This window comes from Myxocyprinus asiaticus, chromosome 1 (assembly GCF_019703515.2).
Source record: "Myxocyprinus asiaticus isolate MX2 ecotype Aquarium Trade chromosome 1, UBuf_Myxa_2, whole genome shotgun sequence".
In the NCBI taxonomy this organism is placed as follows: Eukaryota; Metazoa; Chordata; class Actinopteri; order Cypriniformes; family Catostomidae; genus Myxocyprinus; species Myxocyprinus asiaticus.
In genome coordinates, this window is record NC_059344.1 from 2,663,234 (window position 1) to 2,688,554 (window position 25,321).

A 25,321-nucleotide genomic window follows, 5' to 3' on the forward strand; every position below is an offset into this window, starting at 1 on the left:
GCCACTCACATCCCGGGCAACCTCAACACTACGGCGGACGCGCCGTCACAACAGGTTACCCTCAGGGGAGAGTGGAGACTCCACCTTCAGGTGGTCCAGCTGATTTGAAGTCGATTCGACAGGCACAGGTGAACCTGTTCGCCTCACCAAGAATCCTCCCCACTGCCTGCTCTGGTACGCCCTGACCGAGGTCTCCCTTGGCATAGACGCGCTGGCACACAGCTGGCCCCCTGGCATTCGCAAATATGCGTTTCCCCCAGTGAGCCTGCTTGCACAGACCCTGTGCAAGATCAGGGAGGACGAGGAGCAGGTCGTCCTGGTAGCACCCTACTGGCCCGCCCAAACGTGGTGCTCGGATCTCACGCTCCTCGCGACAGCTCCCCCCTGGCAAATTCCCCTGAGGAAGGACCTTCTTTCTCAGGGAATGGGCATCATCCGGCACCTGCGCCCAGACCTCTGGAATCTCCATGTCTGGCCCCTGGATGGGACGCGGAAGACCTAAGCTTTCTCCCACCTGCGATGGTAGACACTCAGGCTAGGGCTCCCTCTACGAGGCGCCTGTATGCCTTTAAGTGGTGTCTGTTCGCTAATTGGTGTTCTTCCCGTCAGGAAGACCCCCAGAGATGCGCAGTCAGATCAGTGCTTTCCTTCCTGCAAGAGAGGTTGGAAGGGAGGCTGTCCCCTTCCACCTTGAAGGTGTACGTTGCTGCCATAGCAGCACACCACGACGCAGTCGACGGTAAGTTCTTAGGGAAGCACGACCTGATCATCAGGTTCCTAAGAGGCGCCAGGAGGCTGAATCCCTCCAGGCCGCTCTTTGTTCCCTCATCGGACCTCTGTAGTTCTTCAGGGTCTACAGAGTGCCCCCTCTGAGCCTTTGCAGTCAGCCGAGCTTAAGGCAGTACGTTGGTCATTAAACAACACATAAGATTTTGAAGCACAGAATTTATTCATGGCACCAGACTACGATATAAAAATATTTATGCGGCAAGTTAATAGCAAGTTGCCACGCTACAAAAGAGACAATATATGCATGACAACATAAAACCAATAGTAATTAAACTCCATGTATATTTGCATATGTTTGTTTACCTCGGTTGCTTTCTGTGTTCTCTTTATGAGCTAAAAGCAGATCTTACATTCATACAGGCGGGATCATCACAGACATTTTGCAATATTGTGACCGAGTCAGACCAGAATACAATACAAACATTTGTAACTCCTGAACGAGAGACGTTTACTGTGATATTCTGCTGTGTGTGTGTGCTCGCTGGTCACGTGTCAGACTCGCCGGCGTACGGAGATTTATTGTGAATAAAATATATTTAAATGTCCGTGAAAGTCAAATCTGGCAAAATTTCTGCTGACTTAAAACCTGTACACACTTTTCCTGGCACTTGTCATGTATCAAAAGCAACATTTGGATGCTTTTATTGATGTTGTTTCGCAGATGTTTCTCCATTCACCACTGTTGATTCTTTACGCTGATGGTCACAAATATCCACACTTGACAGCAAACACACAAACACACTGACCGAGGCAAGCAGTTGGGAGGTGAGTGTCACTCACAAGCACACACAACAAAATGGTGACAAAAAACAGAAACAAGACTTATATAGGAAGAGAAAATGAAGGACATGTGCGCTGATAATCTCCATAGAAATGCTGATCACGCTCACCAAGCGACACCTGAACACACACATGAGGAAGTGAAAAACACACACAGAGAACAAACCTGACAAAAACACTGGGATTTTTTAGTTAACGCAACCCCTGGACCCACCTATATCTATCACGAGCTGCAGTACATCAGTCATTACGTTACTTGTGTTACTGCAGGATTAATGTGTTGCTTAAAGTGCAAGCAAAAACAAGACATTTCTTGTGTGGCTCTCTCTGGTGGACAAACAGTAAAACAGCCTGTCTTTCTCCATAATTCTAACTGCTTAAAAATGCAGTTGTAAAAATAGCTATTTCTTCTGTAATAGCTCTGCAAAATTTATGTAATTTTGCAAGTGACCTCAGAAAGTTCCCTTTTCCATGTTTTTTTTACGTTTTGCTAAGTTTGGAAATTGTGCTCACAAGATACAATTAGTTATTCGTTATTGCTAGCACACGTGTGTTTTTCTTTATAAAGGCAATCATTTATATAAATAAATCCTTTAGTCCTAGGTTTGCCAAGGACACGTGAGGGTGTGTTCACACTTGTAGTTCAGTTCTCTTGGTCCTCTTGGTCTGGACCAAAAATGAAAATGATACATTTAGTCCTGGTTCCCTTAGCGTTCACACTGGCATTTTTAGCACCTAACCTAAAAATACAAAACAAAAGGCATAAGGATAAGTTCACAACCTGATTGGACAGCTTTTATGACGTTTATTTTGCAACGGAACTTGCCGAACATCCAAAACAATGCTGGCTGCTGGGCTAAATGCGCTCGTTGGATTTATGTAGGTGGTATTTTTACCAGCTGAGAACAAATGAAGAGCTAATAAAATGGGTAAAGGAGTCAAAACAGCACCAGGAATTCCTCCGTTGCACACACAAACGAAGATATGCTGCAAGAAAGGCTGACGGCGGTTCCGACGCCTGTACCGAATGATAAGAAGAACCAGGTATGCTTGAGGTCAGTATTAGGCAAATTACTTCCTGTTTTTGGTCCATTTAGACGTCTTTGGTCCATGTTGCGTTCATATATCAATCGAACCGCACCAGAGTTCGTCTGGAAGCGTTCACACTTGTTCAAATGAACAGATCAATCACACCAGAATTCGTTTTAATCGAACCAAACCTGCTAAGTGTGAACACACCCTGAGTCTTGAAATGATGTTTACCACTGGTTGGTAACAATGACAATCTGTAAATTAGTTACTGCCGTGGTCTATTTGGCCAGAATATCCTGCAGTTATAAAAACTTTACAACATTTGACCTTATCAGACTAGCAATCATTATGTCTAATGTATTGAACATAGCCTAACTTCTGTAACGTCATTTATTTCAAAACTTCAGTGTTTCCAATAAGTAAAATCAACAGCATAAGATATGGATGGATGACATGTTTTCAGATATCCGTCTTTTCCTTTCTTTTGTTATTTATTTGTCCATTCGCTCTGATAAGATGTCCTGTATTCATGTTTACACCGGTGTTTCGAACCACATTCATCCATGCACAGGAACAGAGCCGAAGCACAACCAAAACAATGTCCTTCTGCTAGACGCATGCAGTTTTATTTTTTAACCGCTAGAGGGCCAAAAGTTACATAGTGTATCTTTAATGTTAGGCCAAATAATTTTTTTTTTAAATGGATATCTATGGTATAGAATAAATTAAATTATTGCTAAATTAATGCTTAAATTATTAGTCCACGTACAGTAAATAATATGACATATTTAATATTCAAACTTATTAACAGCCGATTTAAATCGACCAAGTTACTTACTGCGTTCAGTAAGCCCTTTGGTGGCGAGACAGGGTCCCATTGATCCCGTTAGATCTTCAATGGTGATCTTGTTCATGTTAGATCATTTTTGGCCTCAGTGGTTGCACTTTGGTCATTTGCGATCGGAGTTTGTGTGATTCGTGAAAATGTTAAATCTACTAATACCAGCTGTGTGGCAAATGGGTCTTATTAGAGCAGATTAGAGTGATAACAATGATGGTGATTCCTGAAATATGCTATTCATGCCATATTCTTTATGTTGGCTACACCTCCCAAACAAACTTAGAACAGTTAAGCTGAATTAATTTATTGCTATTTTGTACAAATCAAATTCACATTGACCTACTTATTACCATGACAAAACAAAACTGTTATTACATTTTTAATCAACTGTACACAGAAATCGAGCAACGCGACAAACTCTCCCATTACAATGACTGCTGTTACTCACTGCAGGTTTTAGACCTGCATCTCAACGACGCTCCACACAAATGTTCTGAACAAAGCTGTCTAATCAGCATAATAAATCAGTTATTTACACCGCGTGTATGCCTTGATTATAACGTGAGTGTTTTAGTTTTGTTGTGTTGCTCATTTGCAGTGTATTTAACATCTACGTTCAAAGCGAGCGGTGCAATATGCAATGAATCCAAAATAATTCCAAAGTGCTTTTTGCTCTTGTTCTACAACTTCTTTTCGAGTGTCAGGTGATGTTTTTTCAGTATTAATTTGAGGTGGAACATAAAGCAAGCATCTGGGCATTCAGATGGTTTTAAACTTGCGCATTGTATCAGTTGTCATTACAGATAGGACGGAGGATTCATTTAAGCGGCTCTGATTGGCCATTGCCGTTTCTTTGCTCAACAGACATGTTAGTGATTGGTTAGAATACTCAACCGCTGTAAAAACACGTTATAAAACAGAAACCATTGACGCAACAGGAGCAAACTTAAATTGAACGCTGTAATCGTCAGTTTTCACGATTACATAATCGTGTCAGCAATAATCGCAATTACTTGAAGACCCCAAATGTGGCCTTGCGCTCAGGTGTTGCTAATAAAGGTCTTCATGAGATTTTGCTGGATCATTTTACTTCGTAGCCTAGTAAAAACTAGCTCCAATAAGTTTAAGTACATACGATATGAAGCTTGCCGAATGGCCGAGCACCGCTGTCCCGTTTAGTGCAAAGTGTTTCAATTACATTTACATCCAGTGACAGTACAGGGAATAATAAGTGAGGAATACAACAACACAAGGGATTCACATTAAACATAAACAAACACCAGAACATGAAATTAGGGAAGACAGCCTGTTGCTCAGCTGAGGTTTTAGCGCCATCCGCAAGTTCTAGCCTGTACCTTTTATTTATTTTATTTTATTTATTTTTTTGTAAATTATTATAATTTCAAAGGATGAATACACACGAGTAAAGCACAATACTCTTCTGAAGAAAAAAGCTTAAGATTGAGGATTAAATTGTTTTTATTCACATAAACTGTGATATTGCACTACAGTATTTATTATTAAACAACGGTAATGATACAATAACACAATTTAATCATAATTTATTGTCAAATTACTGTTTCATTATTAATCACTTTTTCATTTTTTGTTGCTTTTTTGCAAATAAACAGAAAAAAAGGGTGAATAAAAATGTCACTAGTATCCATCACAATGTTTCTTTTTAGTCTGGCAGTATGACAAATCTCTCTGAAATGGGATGCGATTTTTAGCATAAATTATATAATTTAACATATACTGAAAGCTTCAGCACCCCCCTTCCCGCACCTTTGAAAGAGAGGATGCACACAGTGTTTTTCTTTCTTACTTTTTTAAAGCTTTAAATAAATCTCAAGAAGAGCATGCTATGAATTAAACTGTGTCATTCCTCATTCCTAAATGAACATGCATAACATCAGCAATGTTAATCAGTTAACATTAGTTAATTTATGTATTGTTTCAGGTCTTGGTAAAGGTGATAAAGAGTTCACAGCATCATAGTGAGTGTGGTATGAGACCTTATGAGCAATTCTTTTCACTTAAACTAATGTTAATCATTATCAAATGACACTTTTCTCTTTTCAGGCGACTGTGATGATCGTTTGCCTCAATTCTGATTCAAAGTCTCCTCATTTTTAATCAAGTTACTGCGTAATTTAACAATTTCTTTTACGAAAAAAACATCCGATAAATTTGCTTTAAAATGGCACTCTTCATTCTAGCCCACATAAAAATATTGTCAATTCCGTTTAAGGGAATATTTAGCCAAACAACGCGCCGTTCACAGCAATCTCCCATTCATTCCAATGGGAAGTTCTGCAGAGCATGTCAGAGCAGGCAGCGGTAACCAAAGGGGGCGGAGCTTAGCGAAGGGTCAGTTGGTTGGAGAAAAATCGATATTGGTCTGTCTATACTGTTTATAAATTTACATCTATAAATTTTGTATGTTAGTAACTTTAAGTGCGGCTGACTACTTTTTCAAAAGAGTACCTCCATTAAATTATTGGTGGTGATTTTGATTCATTTTAGTGACTCGATTCTTTTGATTCCATTCCCAAAAAAGATTAATTCAGATTTGTTAACTGATTTTTTCACTGACCAGATCTTCAAGTTACACCTTTGCGCCTGCAGATGGTGTCTTTTAAGTAATTGCATTAAACCAAAAGCAGTCAACAAGCCTAATTATCCTTTATTAAAATTCTCCTAAGTGACATCAGCACTGCATCATTCATTTTTCCACACAAATGAAAACAAAGCATATCTATCATACTGTGAACTGCTGAGCACGACTTTTGTTATCAAGATATACAAAAAGAGGACAACAGTACGAGCCTAAAAATAATTATGAGTTTCAATAACGTCCGTATGTCATTGTAATGTATGGTCATCACTCACTTGTGTTCATAATTCATCCGGCCCCTTTTCTTGTTGAACGAGATTGACGATATGAACGAACGACATGCAGGTCCTCCTCTCGGTCAGCAGATTGTTCACGATGACTGATTCATTCATGTTGGTTGCAAACGAGTTTACCAGTTCATTCAGTTCGTTCACGACACGAACAAAATTACTGACTCAGTGAAGGGGTGTATTCGTTGCGGGGGGTGGAACCAATTATATTCTCCTTAACAGCCCACACTCGAATGCTGTTGGCTCGCGCTGAAGTCAGTCTTTACAGGCATGAAAAGCAGCAGAGCTTATTGGCTTCAAAGGGAGAGATGTCAGTGAATGAAAAAAATGAGTCAGTGTATTAGGTGAATGAGAACGATTCGTTCGCTTAAAAGATTAGTTCAAAAAGACCTATTTGTTCACGAACGAAACATCACTAGTATGTAAGGTGAAGTATGCAACTTTTTCTGTGTTAAAAATAATTTGTCATATTCCAGCTTATTATACAGAGACAACTTTAGGTATAAGCCATTCGTAGGATGATTGAAAACTGTAAGCACTGTGCTTTGGTGCAGTTTGTTTTAAGCAGCCTGTCCAGCACGACACAACTACATTGACTGTAAACAGTTTGCACGGCTGCTTGAAAAAGTAGCTTGTTACATTTTTGTTTACTAAACTACAAGCTACTTTCATGCTACTGAAACAAGTAGTTAAGTAGTAAGTTTGTGCGTTACGCATACAATACACACACTTTTTAAATTCAGTGCAACTGTTGGAAAGATTGTGATGACCATTTGACCCACAGGAAGTTTTAGATGCTCCCTGGAACATAAAACTGGAAGTTGAGTCTGTGTGTGTGGGGGGGGGGAGTAGAACAAGCTGTCCTTTGTCGGGTTTAACACAAACACACACACAGTGTTTTTGAGGCATGTGAATGGTCTTCGTCAGCTTGTGTTAATATAAATGGTCTGTTTCAGGGTTCAGAGGCGGTCGAGGACTGCGTGCAGGGGGCGCTCTCCTCTCTCTATCCTCCTTTTGAAAGCACCGCTCCTCCTTTGCTCTCTCAGGTGAGACTATTCTCATGCCAACATATTAGTATTGTTCAATACCAATACCCGCAATTGTCTAGCAGCCACTTAGAACACCTTAGCAACCACCCAGAAACTACCTAGAAATATATTAAAACACCTTAGCAACCATTTAGCAATACCCTAGAAACACACTTAGCTCAACATCTCAAATCTCTTTTCAAACTGCCCAAGTTTTTAACCTGTATAAGGCCTTAATAACCTTAAGACGTTAAGACTTTAAGGCTTTATTCAGGCAAGTCTTTCTCGAGCCAACAGTTAGTGTATCTTGATGAACATCCCTTTTCTAGATTTAATTTGTAATTGTAAAAAAATATTCTGAAATATCAATGGATATATGTTGCAGGTGTTCTCTGTGCTCGAGTCCACCTATCAGCATGACAGTTTGAGGTATCTGCTGGATTTCTTCATTCCTGCCAAACACTTTCTGCACAGATTACAGCAGCATGCATGTGTAAGTGTTCACCTATTGTGGTGTTTGTTAAAGAAATAGTTCACCCAAAAACAATCATTCTCTCATCATTAACTCACCCGTATGCCGTCTAAAACTCTTATGACTTATATTGATGCTTGTGCAGAACGCAAACAAAGCTTTTTTGAAGGATATGTGATGTCTGATTGTCCATACAGTGCAAATCAATGGAGTCCAAACTTTCAAGCTCCAAAAAGGACATACAGGCATCATAAAGGTAACCCTTACAACTTGAGTGGTTGAAAAGTTTGGTACCCATTGACTTGTGTGGAGAAACACACATCATGCATCCTTCAAAAAATCTTTGTTTGTGTTCTGCAAAAGAAAGAAAGTCATGTGAGTTTGAGAAGGCATAAGGGTAAGTAAATGATTAGGTAATTAGCATGTTGGCATGAATTATTCCTGGCAAATGTTACTATTACATTTGCTCTAATTCAGTGCATAACTTTTCCAGTGCTATTTGTTTTTTGGACTTGTATAATACCTCAGATCGGTATCAAAATGAGAAAACACCTGACGCTGACTCACAATCAGACAATATAACAAGTAAAAATATCCTATTGATTTAAAATGAAGGAGGCATACATAGGGACCAGAATGTCTTAGGGACTCTTTAGACTTGGTTCAGTAAGCAACCACCTTCTTTTACGAGTACCCTGTCAACCACCTAGTAATGCCAGTAATGTCTTAGCAACCACCCAAAACACCCAAATAAATGCATAGTAACACTCTAGTAACCAACCAGTAATGCACTAAAACACTCAGAACACCTTAGCAACCACTTAGCAATGTCATAGCAACCACCAAGACCATCCTAGAAAACACCCAGCAATGTCCGAGCAACCAACCAGAACACCATAGCAACCACCTAGCAACGTCCTATCTACCACACAGAAAACACTAGAAACCACCTAACAATGCACTAACAAAAGCCTAAAACACCCTTGCAACCAACTAAAACCACCCAGAACACCCTAGCAACCACACATCAACACACTAAAAACCAATCAGAACTCCTAAGGAACCACCTAGAAACATCCTGGACACCACCCACATAGTAACCCTAGCACTGGGGCTGTGAGTACTGCAAGTGTAAACATCAGTTTACTGAGTCACTGTTGCAACTCTGAACACACACCACTTTGTAACTTTTCTAAGAGTCTGTATCCTTAACACACACATAGGCACAATGAGTATTCATATGCACATATGCACACATACCGGTAAAATATTTCTCTTTCAATCTAAGACTCTCTCACACTTACATAAACACATGACATGTACATACACACATTCTCAACCGACTTTGTTTTCATTGTCGCTATGAGAAGCTGCCTGGGAAAAGAGCCTCAGTCTGAGTCATGACAGTAATTCTTTCCATATGTGTGTATGAGAGTGAGAGAGACAGAGAGAACACTAGGGCTTTCTCAGGAAAGGCTGGAGGAGTATTGGGTTGAGAAATAGGGGAGGTATATATGTATAAAACACTGGGGCACATTGAGAAATGGGTAGAAAGGGAACATGGGACGGGTGTTTACTGGAGAAATAAGGAAGACGACTTAATCATTTGTTAGACGTGCTTGAGATATTTTTGTATCTTTTGAAATGACTATAAACAACAGACCATAAAAAGAGGGTGGAGCTTTGGAGAAAAAGGGCGGATGATGAAGGAGGGGTGTGGATTCCTCAACATAATTTGATCATGGTCCTGTGAGTGGTCACGGATGTGGGGTTGCATGTCATGGGATAATTGGGCCTGTACACTGAAAAGAGTGCATATGAATCTAAGGTTAGACTTTCGATCGCAAGGTAATGAAAAGCTTTCTCATGGAGGAACTCAGAATAGGAACAGAACTCAATTTTTCAAGATGCAGACAAAGTTAAAGTCATGAGCAACATCATTACCTCAACTATTAGCCAGATTAATGTGTGTTAGCTGGGTTTTTCTCTCTCTGTCAGTCTCAGTATCTGGGCTGCCTCTTCTTGCACTCTGGTTGGCCGCTGTGTTTGGGAGAGAAGGTGGTAGTACAACTGTCCACTTTGGATTGGAGACTCCTGCGTAGTACCGACTTCTACCTACAGGTGGTGCCCTTCTCAACACGTTGCCCTCGACTGGCTCTTAAGTGCATAGCACCTGGTGGGAGAAATGTGCAGGAGGTGTTAGTGCCCGAGTCGCAGCACCCACTTGTGTTTACTGCGGAATGGCTACATTGCATCAACAAGGAGCGTGGCTGCAAGAGAGAAGGTAAGAGAAAATATTGTAAGAGTGAATTGAGCACTGGGCAGGGTGAGTGGTGGAAAAATGTGGGTTAATACTATGCAATGGCAATACTAGGGATCAACCTATTTTGACGGATTTGGGCACTTTTCATCATTGGGCATTGAATTCACCTTATGTTTTGTGCTTCATGATTTCTAAAGCACTGTTCATTTAGTTAGCCTTTATATAACGTCATAACCAATAAGCGTGATGCACAGAGAAGACCCTCTCTCAGTTCTTCTCAAACTTTCTCACTCCCTTACTGTGTAGGTGGAGGATGTTTGGACACGTGTCTGGTGAGTACAAGTGACGGAGTGGTCCGTATTCCATGGGAAGAGGTGGTCTACCCCAAACTTCTGCACAATCCCTCTGACCCTCTCCAAGACAATCCTGACGTGACTGATCTGTCCCACCCCTCAGGGGGTCTGGGCCTCGGCTGGGGCTCCTCTTCTGGAGAGCATGATTCCTGGTCCTGGGATGAAGAGGATGACTTGCCTCCAGATGGGGACGAGGCGGAGATTGAGACTGCATTAGAACTCCTACGCAGAAGCAGTGACCACCTTGTAGCTGATGGCGCTGGAGATTATGTTGAGCTGCTAGAGCCTCGGGGAGGCCCTGATGGTGGTGCTGATCTTAAACAGCGCTATCTAGAGATGCAAGGCATATGTAAGACCAAAACACTGCCCATATGTAAGAGGGGCAAAGCAATCCGGCTAAGGAGGGGTAAAGCTAGAGGGTTTGGAAGAACTGAACCTGGGGGAAGGGCCGGAGGTCTGGTACGAAGGGATAGCAACAACAATGGAAAGGATGGTGTCGTTTCTTGCAGGGACTTGGCTAGTTCACGGCCCCTGCCTCGTGTCATCAATTTGGGTTGCGAGAGGCGTTCATATTCCCCTTCGTTTCAAGACTCAGTTGAAGATGGTAGAGACCTAGAAGGTCTGGAAAGCAGGGCACTTTGTATGGACAATTCAGCCAAGGAAAGGAGGCCTGGGGTAGGAAAAGAGAGAGATGGGACTGGGTGGACGCTGCCCTGGGAGGAGAGTCAGATAAGGAGGCGATGTACCACAGATACTGATGGTGTGGCAAAGAACAAAGTAGAGAATCTTGAAGAGGGACACCAGGACCAAAATGAAAGATCACACTCTCTTTGTGATGATAAAACATTGGCCAGTACTGTGAATAGAGATAGAGAAAGTGAAGTTGCAACATTAGCAAATCCCACCAAAGTTGCAGATAATGGAGGAATTCCATTGGCTGTTCATGGGGAAACCGAAAAAATAAAAAGGCAATTGGCTGGTGGGTCTGGAACAAGCAAGACGCCCCTCCCAGATTCCTGCCTGAACAGTCAGTCGGACTCATCAAACTGTGATCAAAGCAAAACCAAGCACACACATAACACCAAAGATCAGATAACAGATAAAATTCAACTACCATCGGGTACTGTGAGTGCCACGGGAGAAAAGCATATTGGGAAGTTGGAGAATTGTGTTTGTCCCAGAGGAAAAGAAGTAAAAACTGGTGGATTCAGAGCACCCAGGTATAGCCACGTAGATAGTCTTGAATGTGTAAAGTTCTGAAACTGCATTGTTTGCACCACTTATTACTACCTGTTACTGAATACAAGTGATTACAGTCAGAGTAAACACAAAGAAACTGTTTAATCACTCAAACTGATGACATAATCTTGTTTCCCTGTAGGAGGAAAAGGAAAGCCAAAGGAGGCAAAGGGAAAGTCAAATCCAATTGTTGTGTCCAACAAAAAGTCAAGGGTGATAACACAGCACCCCAGGACCAGATCAAAGCAACCCACCCAAGTGTCTCAACCAAACTGACAAACAACTGTTCTAGCAAACTAGAGGAGGCTTCTCAGCTTTCAGAAGTTAGCAAAGGCTGTGTACCAGTCACTTACACAGAAAGAGATGCAGATTTAGATGCCAAAGGTATGTTTTGATCAGTGCTTATCAATGGTTTTTGATCAAGTGAGTTCCATCATTGCTTACTAAATATTTAATTATACTCCCATTCAAACTCATCCTGTGTTACAGAATGCCAATCTGGCACATCATTTTTAGACCAAACACCAAAGGAGACGGTTTTATCTGTATCTGCTTCTAATTTGGAATTAAAATGCCCCCCTCTCTTCCTTCGAGACTTAAATTTTAATCTGTTGCAATCAGGAAAGCTAATGTTAACAGGTAAAAGTTCTTGATCTTAATGGTTATCAGTACATTTGATTTTCCCATTCAGGCATATGTAATTTTTATCATTAATTAATACCATTCTCTTTATTGTAAACCAGGCACCATGGACAGACTGGGGCGAGCATTGGTTGTTACTGAAAGTCACCTCCCAGAGGATGGCTGGAACACAGATGAAATGATCAAATTATTGTCCTGCTATTACACCATCACCAGGTCTGTTATTTCATCTGTGTCACCATTCACAACACCTACAAATATCACATGCATTGGTTTTTCTGGTGTCCCTTTTCCGCCGACAGTTGCTGGCACTTGATCTATAACCGTTTTGTGTGTTTCCATCACAGAAAAGGTGGTTTTGGGCCCGAAAAACCATGCTGGTCATGACTTTTTAGAAAACAGCAACTCAGTCTACCGAGATTAACCCAAAACAAAGCCTAGGTGCACAAAAATATAGTGCTCTCATTATAATCAGTTAAGTTATTGACAGTGTAATGCCCAAGGTTTGTTTGTATTGAAGTCAGTTACGTAATCATTTGGCTCTGAAGTCAGTGGAAACACAGGCACCAGAACCTTTTTGGTGGTAAAAGGGGTATGGGAGAATAGATTAATATTGAATGAGCCACAGTTAAAGTTTTTTTTTTTTTTTTTTTTTCTTCTTCATATTCTGAGTAAAACCCCCTGCCTTTAGATAAATTACAGGCTAGAGGGTATTATCTCATGACCTTTTCCTGTTCTTGGCTTATGTGTGTTCGGTGCTGTGATTATTCTGGAATAACAGACCTATGGCTGGAGAGAAGGGCCTTACTGTGATAGTGGACTGCAGAAAGTCTGCCCTCTCTGAACTCTGTCTCTCTGCACTGAAGCTTTTCAAGGTAAGTTGGTTCAGTGACTTTGTCTGTGGTTCAGTAGGTGTTTTGAATTTATTTTAAATCCGTTTTGTCTGTGTTTATGTGTGTGCTTGTGTGTAACAGGGACAAGCTGCAGAAGGACTTGACTCGGTTCTTATTCTAACTGAAGAACAAGAAAAAGAATCAATCCAGCCTTGTCTGGATGGAATAGAGGTGCATATTTATACACTGCTAATACTTCTGAACCTTCATGATCTGTTAAGGTCTGAATTAATTTTCACATGCTAAGATTTCCTGACTGAGGTGCACACTGTAGCAGTTCACTTTTGCAAGTTGTTGATTTAAATTTGTTTTAGTTTCCATCTATAGTGATTTTTTGTTGGGGTCAAATTGACTAAATAATATATATATATATAGTTTTGGATACCTGTCACATTTCTTTAATACAACACAGGGTAAAGCTACATAAGATCTGCTTGTTTGGGTTTTAAATACATCAGAGGAACATATTAAAAGAATTTAAGGGGAAAATAAGAGGTCACTTCCAAAATGACTATTATTATTATTTACACATACACCATTAGTCTCTGGGTTGGTTTATTAAAACTGAATGTCAGTTGGGTGTTAGTCTGGATTTGGAACCGATAGAACAGTGGATACAGAGGAGTAACACCCCAATGGTATCCTCTCAAATAATACTGGACAATGCCTCATAACATTGCAATACAAATACTGTACATAAAACAGAAGATTTTATATCTCTTCTCACTTGTCTCAAAGGGAATCTTTCACAAACACATAGCAAGCTAATATTTCATAGAGCTACATTATCTCGTAGAGATTAGGCTTTTCTTTCTGCCGGCTCCTCTGCCTCCCTAGAAAGTTCCTTCAGTTCCTGTAACAGAATTAATGCTGCGAATGGTGCTCAAGCACTGCAGAAGATGATAACACTCATTAACTACATTAACAGGGATTTAACTGTCTCTCAGTTGCATATAGTGCGAGGTACTGGCATGCTTCAGCTGTTTGTGGACAAGCAGCATCTGCCCAGAGAGATGGATGGAGACTTTAACCACTCACAGGCTGACTGGCTTGCTTTCAGACTGGTAAGAAATGACTCGGCAATAAAGTGCAACAGCAGGGTTCTGAAAGTAAAAAAATCCATTCAAAATCACTATTTAGAAATAGATGTTTAGTGCTAAATAAGTATAAACCTTTCAAGACAGACCTACCGTAAGCTAAGTTTGGTATTTCAAATAAGATAAGATATTAGGGGTGGGTAAAAATATAGATTTTCTTATGCAATGTGATCTTCATTTGAACAATCTCGATATTGATTCTTAGATCCCAAGATCGATCTTTTACTCTATGTGCAACCCTCTACTACAAGAGAGGTAATTGCTCACATTTGCAACCAAATTCTGTGCTATGCAACTAAAACTGGCTGGTAAATGTTTAGATTTCACTCACCAGTGATTGTGTAGTATAGTGGTGGATTATTCAGCAGTGAGATCCTTTCACTGTGTGTTGAGAGTAAAATTTTGGTTTGACTCGTTTCGTGTAATGTGTGTCCAAAGACGAAATCCATGCAATCAATTTGTCATTGAATAATATCTCTTTTAATACCTTTTCTGTTCTTTACGGTCAGTTGTTGATATAAAAAAAAAAAAAAAACATTTAATTCTTATCACCCATAGCACAGATGATGATAAAGCCATTCGAGTCCTCTCTCGTTAACATGCGCTCATTTACAGATGCTCTTTACAGAACTGCCGGTTTTCTTAAACAGACAGTACTGGTTTTTAGCATGTTCAACATATCAATGTACACTACCGGTAAAAAGTTTTGAAACACTTGACCGAAATGTTTCCCATGATCTTAAAAATCTTTTGATCTGAAGGCGTATGCTTAAATGTTTGAAATTAGTTTTGTAGACAAAAATATAATTGTGCCACCATATTAATTTATTTCATTATAACACTAAAATGTAATAATAAAAAAAAAGTTTTTGAAATTGATGACTTGGACCAAATAATAAAAAAAAGCAGCCAATAAGTGCCCAACATAGATGGGAACTCCTTCAATACTGTTTAAAAAGCATCCCAGGGTGATACCTCAAGAAGTTGGTTGAGAAAATGTCAAGAGTACATGTCTGCAAATTCTAGGCAAAGGGTGACTACTTTGAAGATGCTAAAATATAACACAGTTTTGATTTATTTTGGATTTTGTTTAGTCACAACATAATTCCCATAGTTCCATTTATGTTATTCCATAGTTTTAATGACTTTACTATTATTCTAAAATGTGAAAAAAAAACGTATAATAAAGAATGAGTAAGTGTTTCAAAATTTTTGACCGGTAGTGTATATCCTAGTGTGATAATTAACCTAAAAAAGTCTCTGATTTAATTGAATAAATAAATAATTTGCAAGTGATGCATGCTTTAAAATGAATGTGTAGAGATGGCCGCTCATACACTAAAAACACCTCATCACGTGCATGATTCGCTCATGAGTGTGTGAGATGAAAGAGACAAAGAGCACTCTGAAGTGCACAGCACATACAGACTATGTATTTATTTAATTAAATCACAGCTTTAAGGGGATTAATAATCACACTGGGCCATGGAGGAAAGTCACTGGGCTTATCTGGAGGTGATAAACTACCGTCAAAAACAGAAATGGCAAAATAAAAGCCAGATTTAAATGGACACATGGTTTTGCTTAAATATTACCCTTGTTGGGTGCATAAAATGTCCTGGAAATTTGTGCCTTGAAAAGAGTGGGAACCCTGCATATGAATCGATATCAAATCGAAATCGAAATCAAATCGAGAGCTTGTGATTCGGAATTGAATTGACTCAGAAAATCTGTATCAATACCCTGCCCTATAAGATTAAGCCTAAAACTAAATTAATCCCATGAAGACAATTAAGGTGTTTCAGCATTGTAGGAGTAGTTTACCCAAAAATGTAAATTATGTAATTATTTACACACCCTAAAGTTGCTCCATACCTGACTTTCTTCTCTGGAACACAAAAGGATAAATTGTATAAAGTCTATGCAGGGTTTACTTGTCATATAATACAAGTCATAAATAAACTCTGTCAATCAAATATGTCAATAACATCAAATCTCATTGGTTCTTGCAACATAACATCTTAATGTTTGGTCACAACTGTATAATGTTCAGCATTTTGAGCTTTTATTTTTTATTTTACTTTTTTTTATCCAAAATTGTATTTATTTGATATCTAATGCTACTTTCTCAAGGATCTATATTTACAAAAATGAAAATTTTGTCATTATTTACTCGCTCTACTATTGTTCAAAACCCATATGACTTTTTTTTCTTTTGTGTAACAAAAGGTTTGATGTTTTCAATGTATCTGCTATTCTTGATTTACAGTGTCAATTTTTTATTTTATTTTTTTATTCACCTTTTGTGTTCCACATTAAAAAGAAAGTCATACAGGTTTGGAGCAATACTAGGGCGAGTAAATAATAACCAAATACATATCCTTGAGAAAGTAGCAATATATGTATATAAATGAAGATACAAAAGATTAAGAAAATCTTTAGAAAAATGGAAGTTCAAAATGCTGAACGTTGTACAATAAGTCACATTACACTAAATTATATATAAAACTGCTTTATACATAATGTGCATGGGGTTGTGCAAGAACTTATGTCCATGTGTTTTTTTTTTTTTTTGTTTGTTTTTTTAACAAAATGTGTTTAAATGCTGAATTCCCAGAGATGTACTATACCCACAATCCTGAAGCGAGATCTGCCTATCAAAGAATGGGACAGGAAATGAGGAACTGCATTAATCCCCTTTGCAGGCAACCGGAATAACAAAATATAACACTGCAAAAAACAACAGTGCTGTGAAAAAGTATTTCTTCTGTTTTTGTGTTCATCTCGTACTAAATTGTTTCAAAAGTTCAAACAAAATCTAACATAAAAGAAAGGCAGTAAACACAAAATAATTTTTTTTAAATTATAATGTTATTTAATGAAGCACAAAGTTATCCAATACCAACTGGGCCTGTGTGAAAATGTATTTGACCCCTTAGTTACTAAATCCCCAAATCTATGAAACTGCATTCATAATGGGGTTCAGCTGGACTAGACACACCCAGACCTGATTACTGCCAGCCCTGTTCAATCAAATCAACACCTAAATATAACATTTTCAGCATCATGAAGTTGGCTAAAAGGTTTCACCCAGTAGCACACTATGCCAAGGTCGAAAGAAATTCCAGAAATGATGAGGAAAATGGTGATTGAAATACATTAGTCTGGGAAGGGTTACAAAGCTATTTCAAAGGCTCTGGGACTCCAAAGAACCACAGTGAGAGTCATTATCTCAAAATGGAGGAAACTTGGCACAGTAGTGAACCTTCCCAGAAGTGGCCGACCTTCCAAATTTCTTCCAAGAGTCAAGCGACGACTCATGTAGGAAGTCACAAAAAAGCCAAGGACAACATCCAAGGAACTGCAGACCTCTCTCGCATCAATGAAGGTCACTGTTCATGACTCCACTCTCAGAAAGTCACTGGCCAAAAATGCCATCCATGGAAGGGTGGCGAGGCGAAAACCACTGCTAACCCAGAAGAACATTAAGGCTCATTTGAGTTTTGCCAAAATACACCTTGATGATCCTCAAAGCTTTTGGGAGAATGTTCTGTGGACTGATGAGTCGAAAGTGGAACTGTTTGGAAGACAGGGGTCCCGTTACATCTGGAGTAAATCAAACACAATTCAACAAAAAGATCATCATACCTACGGTCAAGCATGGTGGTGGTAGTGTGATGGTGTGGGGATGCTTTGCTGCTTTAGGGCGACTTGTAATAATTGAGGGAAACATGAATTCTGCTCTCTACCAGAAAAAGGAGAACGTCCGGTTATCAGTCCATGAGTTGAAACTCAAGTGCAACTGGATTATGCAGCAAAACAATGATCCAAAGCATAGGAGTAAGTCTACCTCTGAATGACTCAAAAGAAGCTAAATTAAAGTTTTGGAGTGGCCTAGTCAAAGTCCTGTCTTGAACCTGATTGAGATGTTAGGTCTTAGATGACTTTTTGCATCAAAAAAAATAAATAAATAAATAAAATAAAAAATATACATATACAGTGCATCCGGAAAGTATTCACAGCGCTTCACTTTTTCCACATTTTGTTAAGTTACAGCCTTATTCCAAAATGGATTAAATTCATTATTTTCCTCAAAATTCTACAAACAATACCCCATAATGACAACGTGAAAGAAGTTTGTTTGAAATCTTTGCAAATTTATTAAAAATAAAAAAACGAAAAAAAAATCACGTACATAAGCAATCACAGCCTTTGCCATGACACTCAAAATTGAGCTCAGGTGCATCCTGTTTCCACTGATCATCCTTGAGATGTTTCTACAACTTGACTGGAGTCCACCTGTGGTAAATTCAGTTGATTGGACATGATTTGGAAAGGCACACACCTGTCTGTACAAGGTCCCACAGTTAACAGTGCATGTCAGAGCACAAACCAAGCCATGAAATCCAAGGAATTGTCTGTAGACCTCCGAGACAGGATTGTATCGAGGCACAGATCTGGGTACATAAGTATTCACAGCCTTTGCTCAATTCTTTGTTGAAGCACCTTTAGCACCAATTATAGCCTCAAGTCTTTTTGAGTATGATGCTACAAGCTTGGCACACCTATTTTTGGGTAGTTTCTCCCATTCTTCTTTGCAGAACCTCTCAAGCTCCATCAGGTTGGATGGGGAGCATTGGTGCACAGCCATTTTCAGATCTCTCCAGAGATGTTCAATTGGGTTCAAGTCTGGGCTCTGGCTGGGCCACTCAAGGACATTCACAGAGTTGTCCCGTAGCCACTCCTTTGTTATCTTGGCTGTGTGCTTAGGGTCGTTGTCCTGTTGGAAGATGAACCTTCACCCCAGTCTGAGGTCCAGAGTGCTCTGGAGCAGGTTTTCATCAAGGATGTCTCTGTACATTGCTGCATTCATCTTTCCCTCAATCCTGGCTAGTCTCCCAGTTCCTGCCGCTGAAAAACATCCCCGCAGCATGATGCTGCCACCACCATGCTTCACTGTAGGGATGGTATTGGCCAGGTGATGAGCGGTGCCTGGTTTCCTCCAGACATGACGCTTGCCATTCAGGCCAAAGAGTTCAATCTTTGTTTCATCAGACCAGAGAATTTTGTTTCTCATGGTCTGAGAGTCCTTCAGGTGCCTTTTGGCAAACTCCAGGCAGGCTGTCATGTGCCTTTTACTGAGGAGCGGCTTCCGTCTGGCCACTCTACCATACAGGCCTGATTGGTGGAGTGCTGTGGAGTGAGATGGTTTTTTCTTCTGGAAGGTTCTCCTCTCTCCACAGAGAAACGCTGGAGCTCTGTCAGAGTGACCATCGGGTTCTTGGTCACCTCCCTGACTAAGGCCCTTCTCCCCCGATCGCTCAGTTTGGCCAGGCGGTCAGCTCTAGGAAGAGTCCTGGTGGTTCCAAACTTCTTCCAGTTACGGATGATGGAGGCCACTGTGTTCAATGGGAACTTCAATGCTGCAGACATTTTTCTGTACCCTTCCCCAGATCTGTGCCTCGATACAATCCTGTCTCGGAGGTCTACAGACAATTCCTTGGACTTCATGGCTTGGTTTGTGCTCTGACATGCACTGTTAACTGTGGGACCTTGTACAGACAGGTGTGTGCCTTTCCAAATCATGTCCAATCAACTGAATTTACCACAGGTGGACTCCAGTCAAGTTGTAGAAACATCTCAAGGATGATCAGTGGAAACAGGATGCACCTGAGCTCAATTTTGAGTGTCATGGCAAAGGCTGTGATTGCTTATGTACGTGATTTTTTTTTTTCATTTTTTTATTTTTAATAAATTTGCAAAGATTTCAAACAAACTTCTTTCACGTTGTCATTATAGGATATTGTTTGTAGAATTTTGAGGAAAATAATGAATTTAATCCATTTTGGAATAAGGCTGTAACATAACAAAATGTGGAAAATGTGAAGCGCTGTGAATACTTTCCGGATGCACTGTATATATATTTGAAAACTGTATTTTGTGTTTACTCGGGTTGCCTTTGTTGTATGTTATATCTCGTTTGAAGATCTAAAACAATTTAGTATGAAAAATAGAAGAAATCAGGAAGGGGGCACAGCACTGTACATCAGTGAAAAAGTGGCCGGTCACTGTTGCACTGTCAATCAACTAAATTACCATAAGACTAAAAAATACAATAAAAAGAAAAGAAAGCTTTGAATTTAGAACTCCTGCCTTTTTTTGTGAGTGTAAACTTAGCACTTTGGTTTAACAGATTTAGAAACTTTCCCACAACAAAACCGTGTTTTCATTTAGAAACAGAATTAAGTTATCCGTAAAGAGTACTAATAAACGTAAATACAGAAGTTTAAGAAATACCACATGCCTGACCCACAGCTGCAGCTCATTAACTGCTTCTCTTCACAGAGTCTGGAACAGCTGACAGAGCGCTGTGACAGTGCCCTCACGCTGCTGGGAGACGCACTACAGTCTATGGACACTGAACCGCTTCCTGACTGCATTAAGGTAATATAGCAGTTGTTGGCAAGATGACTTGCTGTCCACTTTATGAATAAAATATATACATCATTATTTAAATAGCTATTTGTGTATTTTATATGTGTTTATTCATTAATATTAGTTAGACATTCTGTGTCCACCTCTAGAATGTTCCCCTCAGTGTTGACAAACACAGACAGTTAATGACTAGCATCCTCACTGACCAAAGGCTGACAGAGCTGCAGCAGAGGGGAGGGGCTTGGCTGGCAGGTCTGTCCAATGGGATGTCAGGGTTGGCGCAGCGATCACCAGACTGCAAGTACGTAAGGAGAACAATAAATACGAAATAATTGAGGTGGATTATTTGTGTAGTAAAAAGGAATCCTGACAAATTATTTCATCTCTCATATTATTTTATTTTACATGTAAATGAAGAGTTAAATTTGTTGAAAATTATTTAGCCTCTTTTGGACTTTTAATAGTGTTCGTTTAAAATACGGAATAGAAAAATGTTCCAAATGTAAGTGCGATTGAGGTCTAACCTTTTGCTTTCTAGGGCTGCTTTGGCAGTGACCTCAAACCTGTATGACAGCGTTGATGATGCGCTTCACCGCTTGGTGCGTGTGTCAAATCAGAGGGGTCATGACCTGGAAGCACTGGAGAGATTGGCCGCACTTGTCAATAGACTGGACAAGGTGAATGTGAATATTAATGTAAATAGTTGACATAATCGGCTGCACTAATGAATAAATAACATATGACACAGACTCTGATTTATGTTCCTTTAATTCTCTCTCTGTGTTTGTCTCAGTGTGATCGGGAGATTGAGCATGTGCAGGAGCAGTTAGAGGACTATAAACATCCTCCTCTGTCTCTCAGCAGACTGTCACTCAAACAGCATAAGTTCAAGGGCTTCAGAGAGTCTGCTATGGTGAGTTGGTTTGTGTTGGACTCTTTGGGCCTCATTCATGAAACTTTAGTAGACATATGAATAAATTGGGAGTACTTTGGGCACATGATGTTCCTTCCCAAAAAATGTTCATTAACACTGTTTTATACACCCATATTTGCGGATGTATCGGTGTCATTAATAGGGATTTTAAGCAACAGCTGCCTACCGGATGGCTAGGACGTTCTATGTTCTTGTGCGCATGTGCGACTTGGAACTCGCTTCTTCCTGACGTTGTACTATAACTGTCTACAATGGGAGAATCGCTACTTTGCCGTAGTCGATGCTACGTAACAGATTAGGTAGGAGCACGTTATGTTTTATAAGAGATGCTGTGAAGTGAGCAAAGTAAGTAGCCTAAGCATCCTCCTCAAACATATGTAAAATATTACCTACGGTTGGTTAGAATAGACTTTGAATAAAAAAAATCAATAATGTTATTAATAATGATATACAGGTTTTAGACTTGACAAGAGTAAAAACTCTTCTTCTAATGGTATGTTATCATGTAATACAAAAAGCTACCATTCATTCGCTGTTTTCAATTACGATTTTGTACTAGAATGATTGAATGCTCCATTCCACCGTCCTGCAGGATAGTGTAGCTTAATGAGTTTTTTAGTTTCTTGTCTACAATGGTTGATGAGTTTACTTCCGGTCGCCGTAGCCGTCCCATCTGCAGCTGTTGCTTAAAGTCCCTATTAATTAGAATAACAGTGTAACCGGCTCATGTTATAGCCGCACATAGCATGTTAGTGAATTAGCGCCATGAATGAAAACATGACAAATTACACATTACCTACAGCATATATATTACTTTATAGTAATAATTTGCAGTTAATACAGCTTTATTACTAATCTTGTATGAATTCTACTGATAGAATGAGGCATGAAGTCATTGATAACACATTTTAGTGTCACATTAGTTATGGTTTTACATGCAGTCTTAAGCATCCTGATATTTAAATGCTCCTTCAAATGCCTCCCACAGCAGCGTGACCGGTGTCTGAATGTTCGCAAACAGTATGTTGATGCTCAGCTGTTTCAAACTTCTTTTTGGCTATGAAAGAATAACAAAGAAGCAATTTGCTATGAGTGTGCTGGGGCATTTAAACTTATTGGGTTCAGTTGAGTGTATCCCAGCTAAAAATCCAGCTTAACCAGCATGCTGTTCCAATGCTGGTCTAAGATTGTTATTGCTGGTTAGTGCTGGTTTGATGCTGGTCTAGCTGGTAGACATAGCCATGCTTTTCACCAGCAAACCCAGCTGGTGAAGTTGGTTGACTAGCATGGTCTGTAAGGTGAAAGTGGTTTAGCACATTAAAAGGCCTGGCAGGGTCATCAGCACACCAGCATACCATGCTGGGGGACCAGCACGCAAAACACAACTAAGGCTGGTGAGTCACCAGCAATGCTGGATTTTTTAGCAGGGATCACCAGCATTATTGGTGAAACTTCTTAGTAATTCTCAATGTAACAGTGATATCCACATTAGCAACTAAAATAATCTTCAGAAAAATTAACAGAATGACTGAAGAAGGTCTTTGACTGAAACATATTAATCTAATAATGATTTGCAAGGTACGACAGTGTTCATGGCTTTCTCTTGTATTACTTGTATTGCCTGTGTCCTAAGCACCGAGATGTGTTTATTAAAGGTAGGCTATAACATAATTAACATAGACCATATGTTAATATTTGAACTCAACTTACGTGTCTATACTGAATTAGTGAAAAATAAACTGTAGAGCTCAAGTTGTCATACCAGTCATGACAGAGGGTATTCATTACTTCTAGAAAATCAAATGTTATTATTTTATATTATATTATGTAATTAATAGTATTTGTTTTATTATTTATTTTGTTTCTAATAATATGTCTGTCATACCACACAGTTTTTCTTTTTGTCTTTTAAGTATTTAGCTGCTTAAAAAGGAATTGGTAAAGAAAAAACAAAGGAACCCCATTCATGAATCATATATATCCCAAATCAGTGTATATATATATATATATACACTACCGGTCAAAAGTTTTGAAACACTTGACCAAAATGTTTCCCATGATCTTAAAAATCTTTTGATCTGAAGGCATATGCTTAAATGTTTGAAATTAGTTTTGTAGACCAAAATATAATTGTGCCACCATATTCATTTATTTCATTATAAATCTAAAATCTAATGAAAAAAAATAAATAAAAATAAAAGTTTTTGAAATTGATGATTTGGACCAAATAATAAAGAAAAGCAACCAATAAGTGCCCAACATAGATGGGAACTCCTTCAATACTGTTTAAAAAGCATCCCAGGGTGATACCTCAAGAAGTTGGTTGAGAAAATGTCAAGAGTACATGTCTGCAAATTCTAGGCAAAGGGTGACTACTTTGAAGATGCTAAAATATAACACAGTTTTGATTTATTTTGGATTTTGTTTAGTCACAACATAATTCCCATAGTTCCATTTATGTTATTCCATAGTTTTGATGACTTTACTATTATTCTAAAATGTGAAGAAAAAATAATAATTATAATAAAGAATAAGTGTATATATATAGAGAGAGAGAGAGAGAGAGAGATAGATACTGTATATATATATAATTATTATATAATTGTATTTATTTATCACACATTTGCACATATCCAGTGAAATTCTTTTTTTCACATATCCCAGCTAAGCTGGGGTCAGAGCACAGGGTCAGCCATGATATGGTGCCCCTGGAGCAGATAGGGTCAAGGGCCTTGCTCAAGGACCCAACAGTGGCATCTTGGCAGTGCTGGGGCTTGAACCCCCAACCTTCTGATCAGTAACCCAAAGCCTTAACTGCTGAGCCACCACTGCCCCTAACTGTATATATATAAAGTTGTGCTCAAAAGTTTGCATACCCTGGCAGAAATTGTGAGATTTTGTCATTGATTTTGAAAATATGACTGATCATGCAAAAAAAAACTTTTATTTAAGGATAGTGATCATATGAAACCATTTATCATCACATAGTTGTTTGGCTCCTTTTTAAATCATAATGATAACAGAAATCACCCAAATGGCTCTGATCAAAAGTTTACATACCCTTGAATGTTTGGCCTTGTTACAGACACACAAGGTGACACACACAGGTTTAAATGGCAATTAATGGTTAATTTCCCACACCTGTGGCTTTTTAAATTGCAATTAGTGTCTGTGTATAAATAATCAATGAGTTTGTTAGCTCTCACATGGATGCACTGAGCAGGCTAGATACTGAGCCATGGGGAGCAGAAAGAACTGTCAAAAGACCTGCGTAACAAGGTAATGGAACTTTATAAAGATGGAAAATGATATAAAAGATATCCAAAGCCTTGAAAATGCCAGTCAGTACTGTTCAATCACTTATTAAGAAGTGGAAAATTCAGGGATCTCTTGATACCAAGCCAAGGTCAGGTAGACCAAGAAAGATTTCAGCCACAACTGCCAGAAGAATTGTTCGGGATACAAAGAAAAACCCACAGGTAACCTCAGGAGAAATACAGGCTGCTCTGGAAAAAGACGGTGTGGTTGTTTCAAGGATCACAATATGACGATACTTGAACAAAAATGAGCTGCATGGTCAAGTGAAGGTTCTGGAGTGGCCATCACAGTCTCCTGA

General features: G+C 39.3%; 1 protein-coding gene across 3 annotated transcripts in view; it reads left to right on the forward strand.

Annotated features, from left to right (window-relative positions):
- The window catches only part of LOC127441495 (rho guanine nucleotide exchange factor 40-like), a 79,876-nt gene that overhangs the window by 15,918 nt on the left and 38,637 nt on the right, over nucleotides 1–25,321 (forward strand). For all 3 annotated transcript variants that reach the window (XM_051699020.1, XM_051699005.1, XM_051699012.1), the window contains exons 2-15: nucleotides 7,306–7,395; nucleotides 7,763–7,870; nucleotides 9,848–10,133; nucleotides 10,419–11,685; nucleotides 11,847–12,088; nucleotides 12,194–12,343; nucleotides 12,448–12,562; nucleotides 13,128–13,221; nucleotides 13,321–13,410; nucleotides 14,187–14,303; nucleotides 20,682–20,780; nucleotides 20,921–21,072; nucleotides 21,310–21,448; nucleotides 21,565–21,684. In XM_051699020.1, the coding sequence (XP_051554980.1) occupies nucleotides 7,306–7,395; nucleotides 7,763–7,870; nucleotides 9,848–10,133; nucleotides 10,419–11,685; nucleotides 11,847–12,088; nucleotides 12,194–12,343; nucleotides 12,448–12,562; nucleotides 13,128–13,221; nucleotides 13,321–13,410; nucleotides 14,187–14,303; nucleotides 20,682–20,780; nucleotides 20,921–21,072; nucleotides 21,310–21,448; nucleotides 21,565–21,684 (3,069 nt within the window). The remainder of the gene's footprint in view (nucleotides 1–7,305; nucleotides 7,396–7,762; nucleotides 7,871–9,847; nucleotides 10,134–10,418; nucleotides 11,686–11,846; nucleotides 12,089–12,193; nucleotides 12,344–12,447; nucleotides 12,563–13,127; nucleotides 13,222–13,320; nucleotides 13,411–14,186; nucleotides 14,304–20,681; nucleotides 20,781–20,920; nucleotides 21,073–21,309; nucleotides 21,449–21,564; nucleotides 21,685–25,321) is intronic.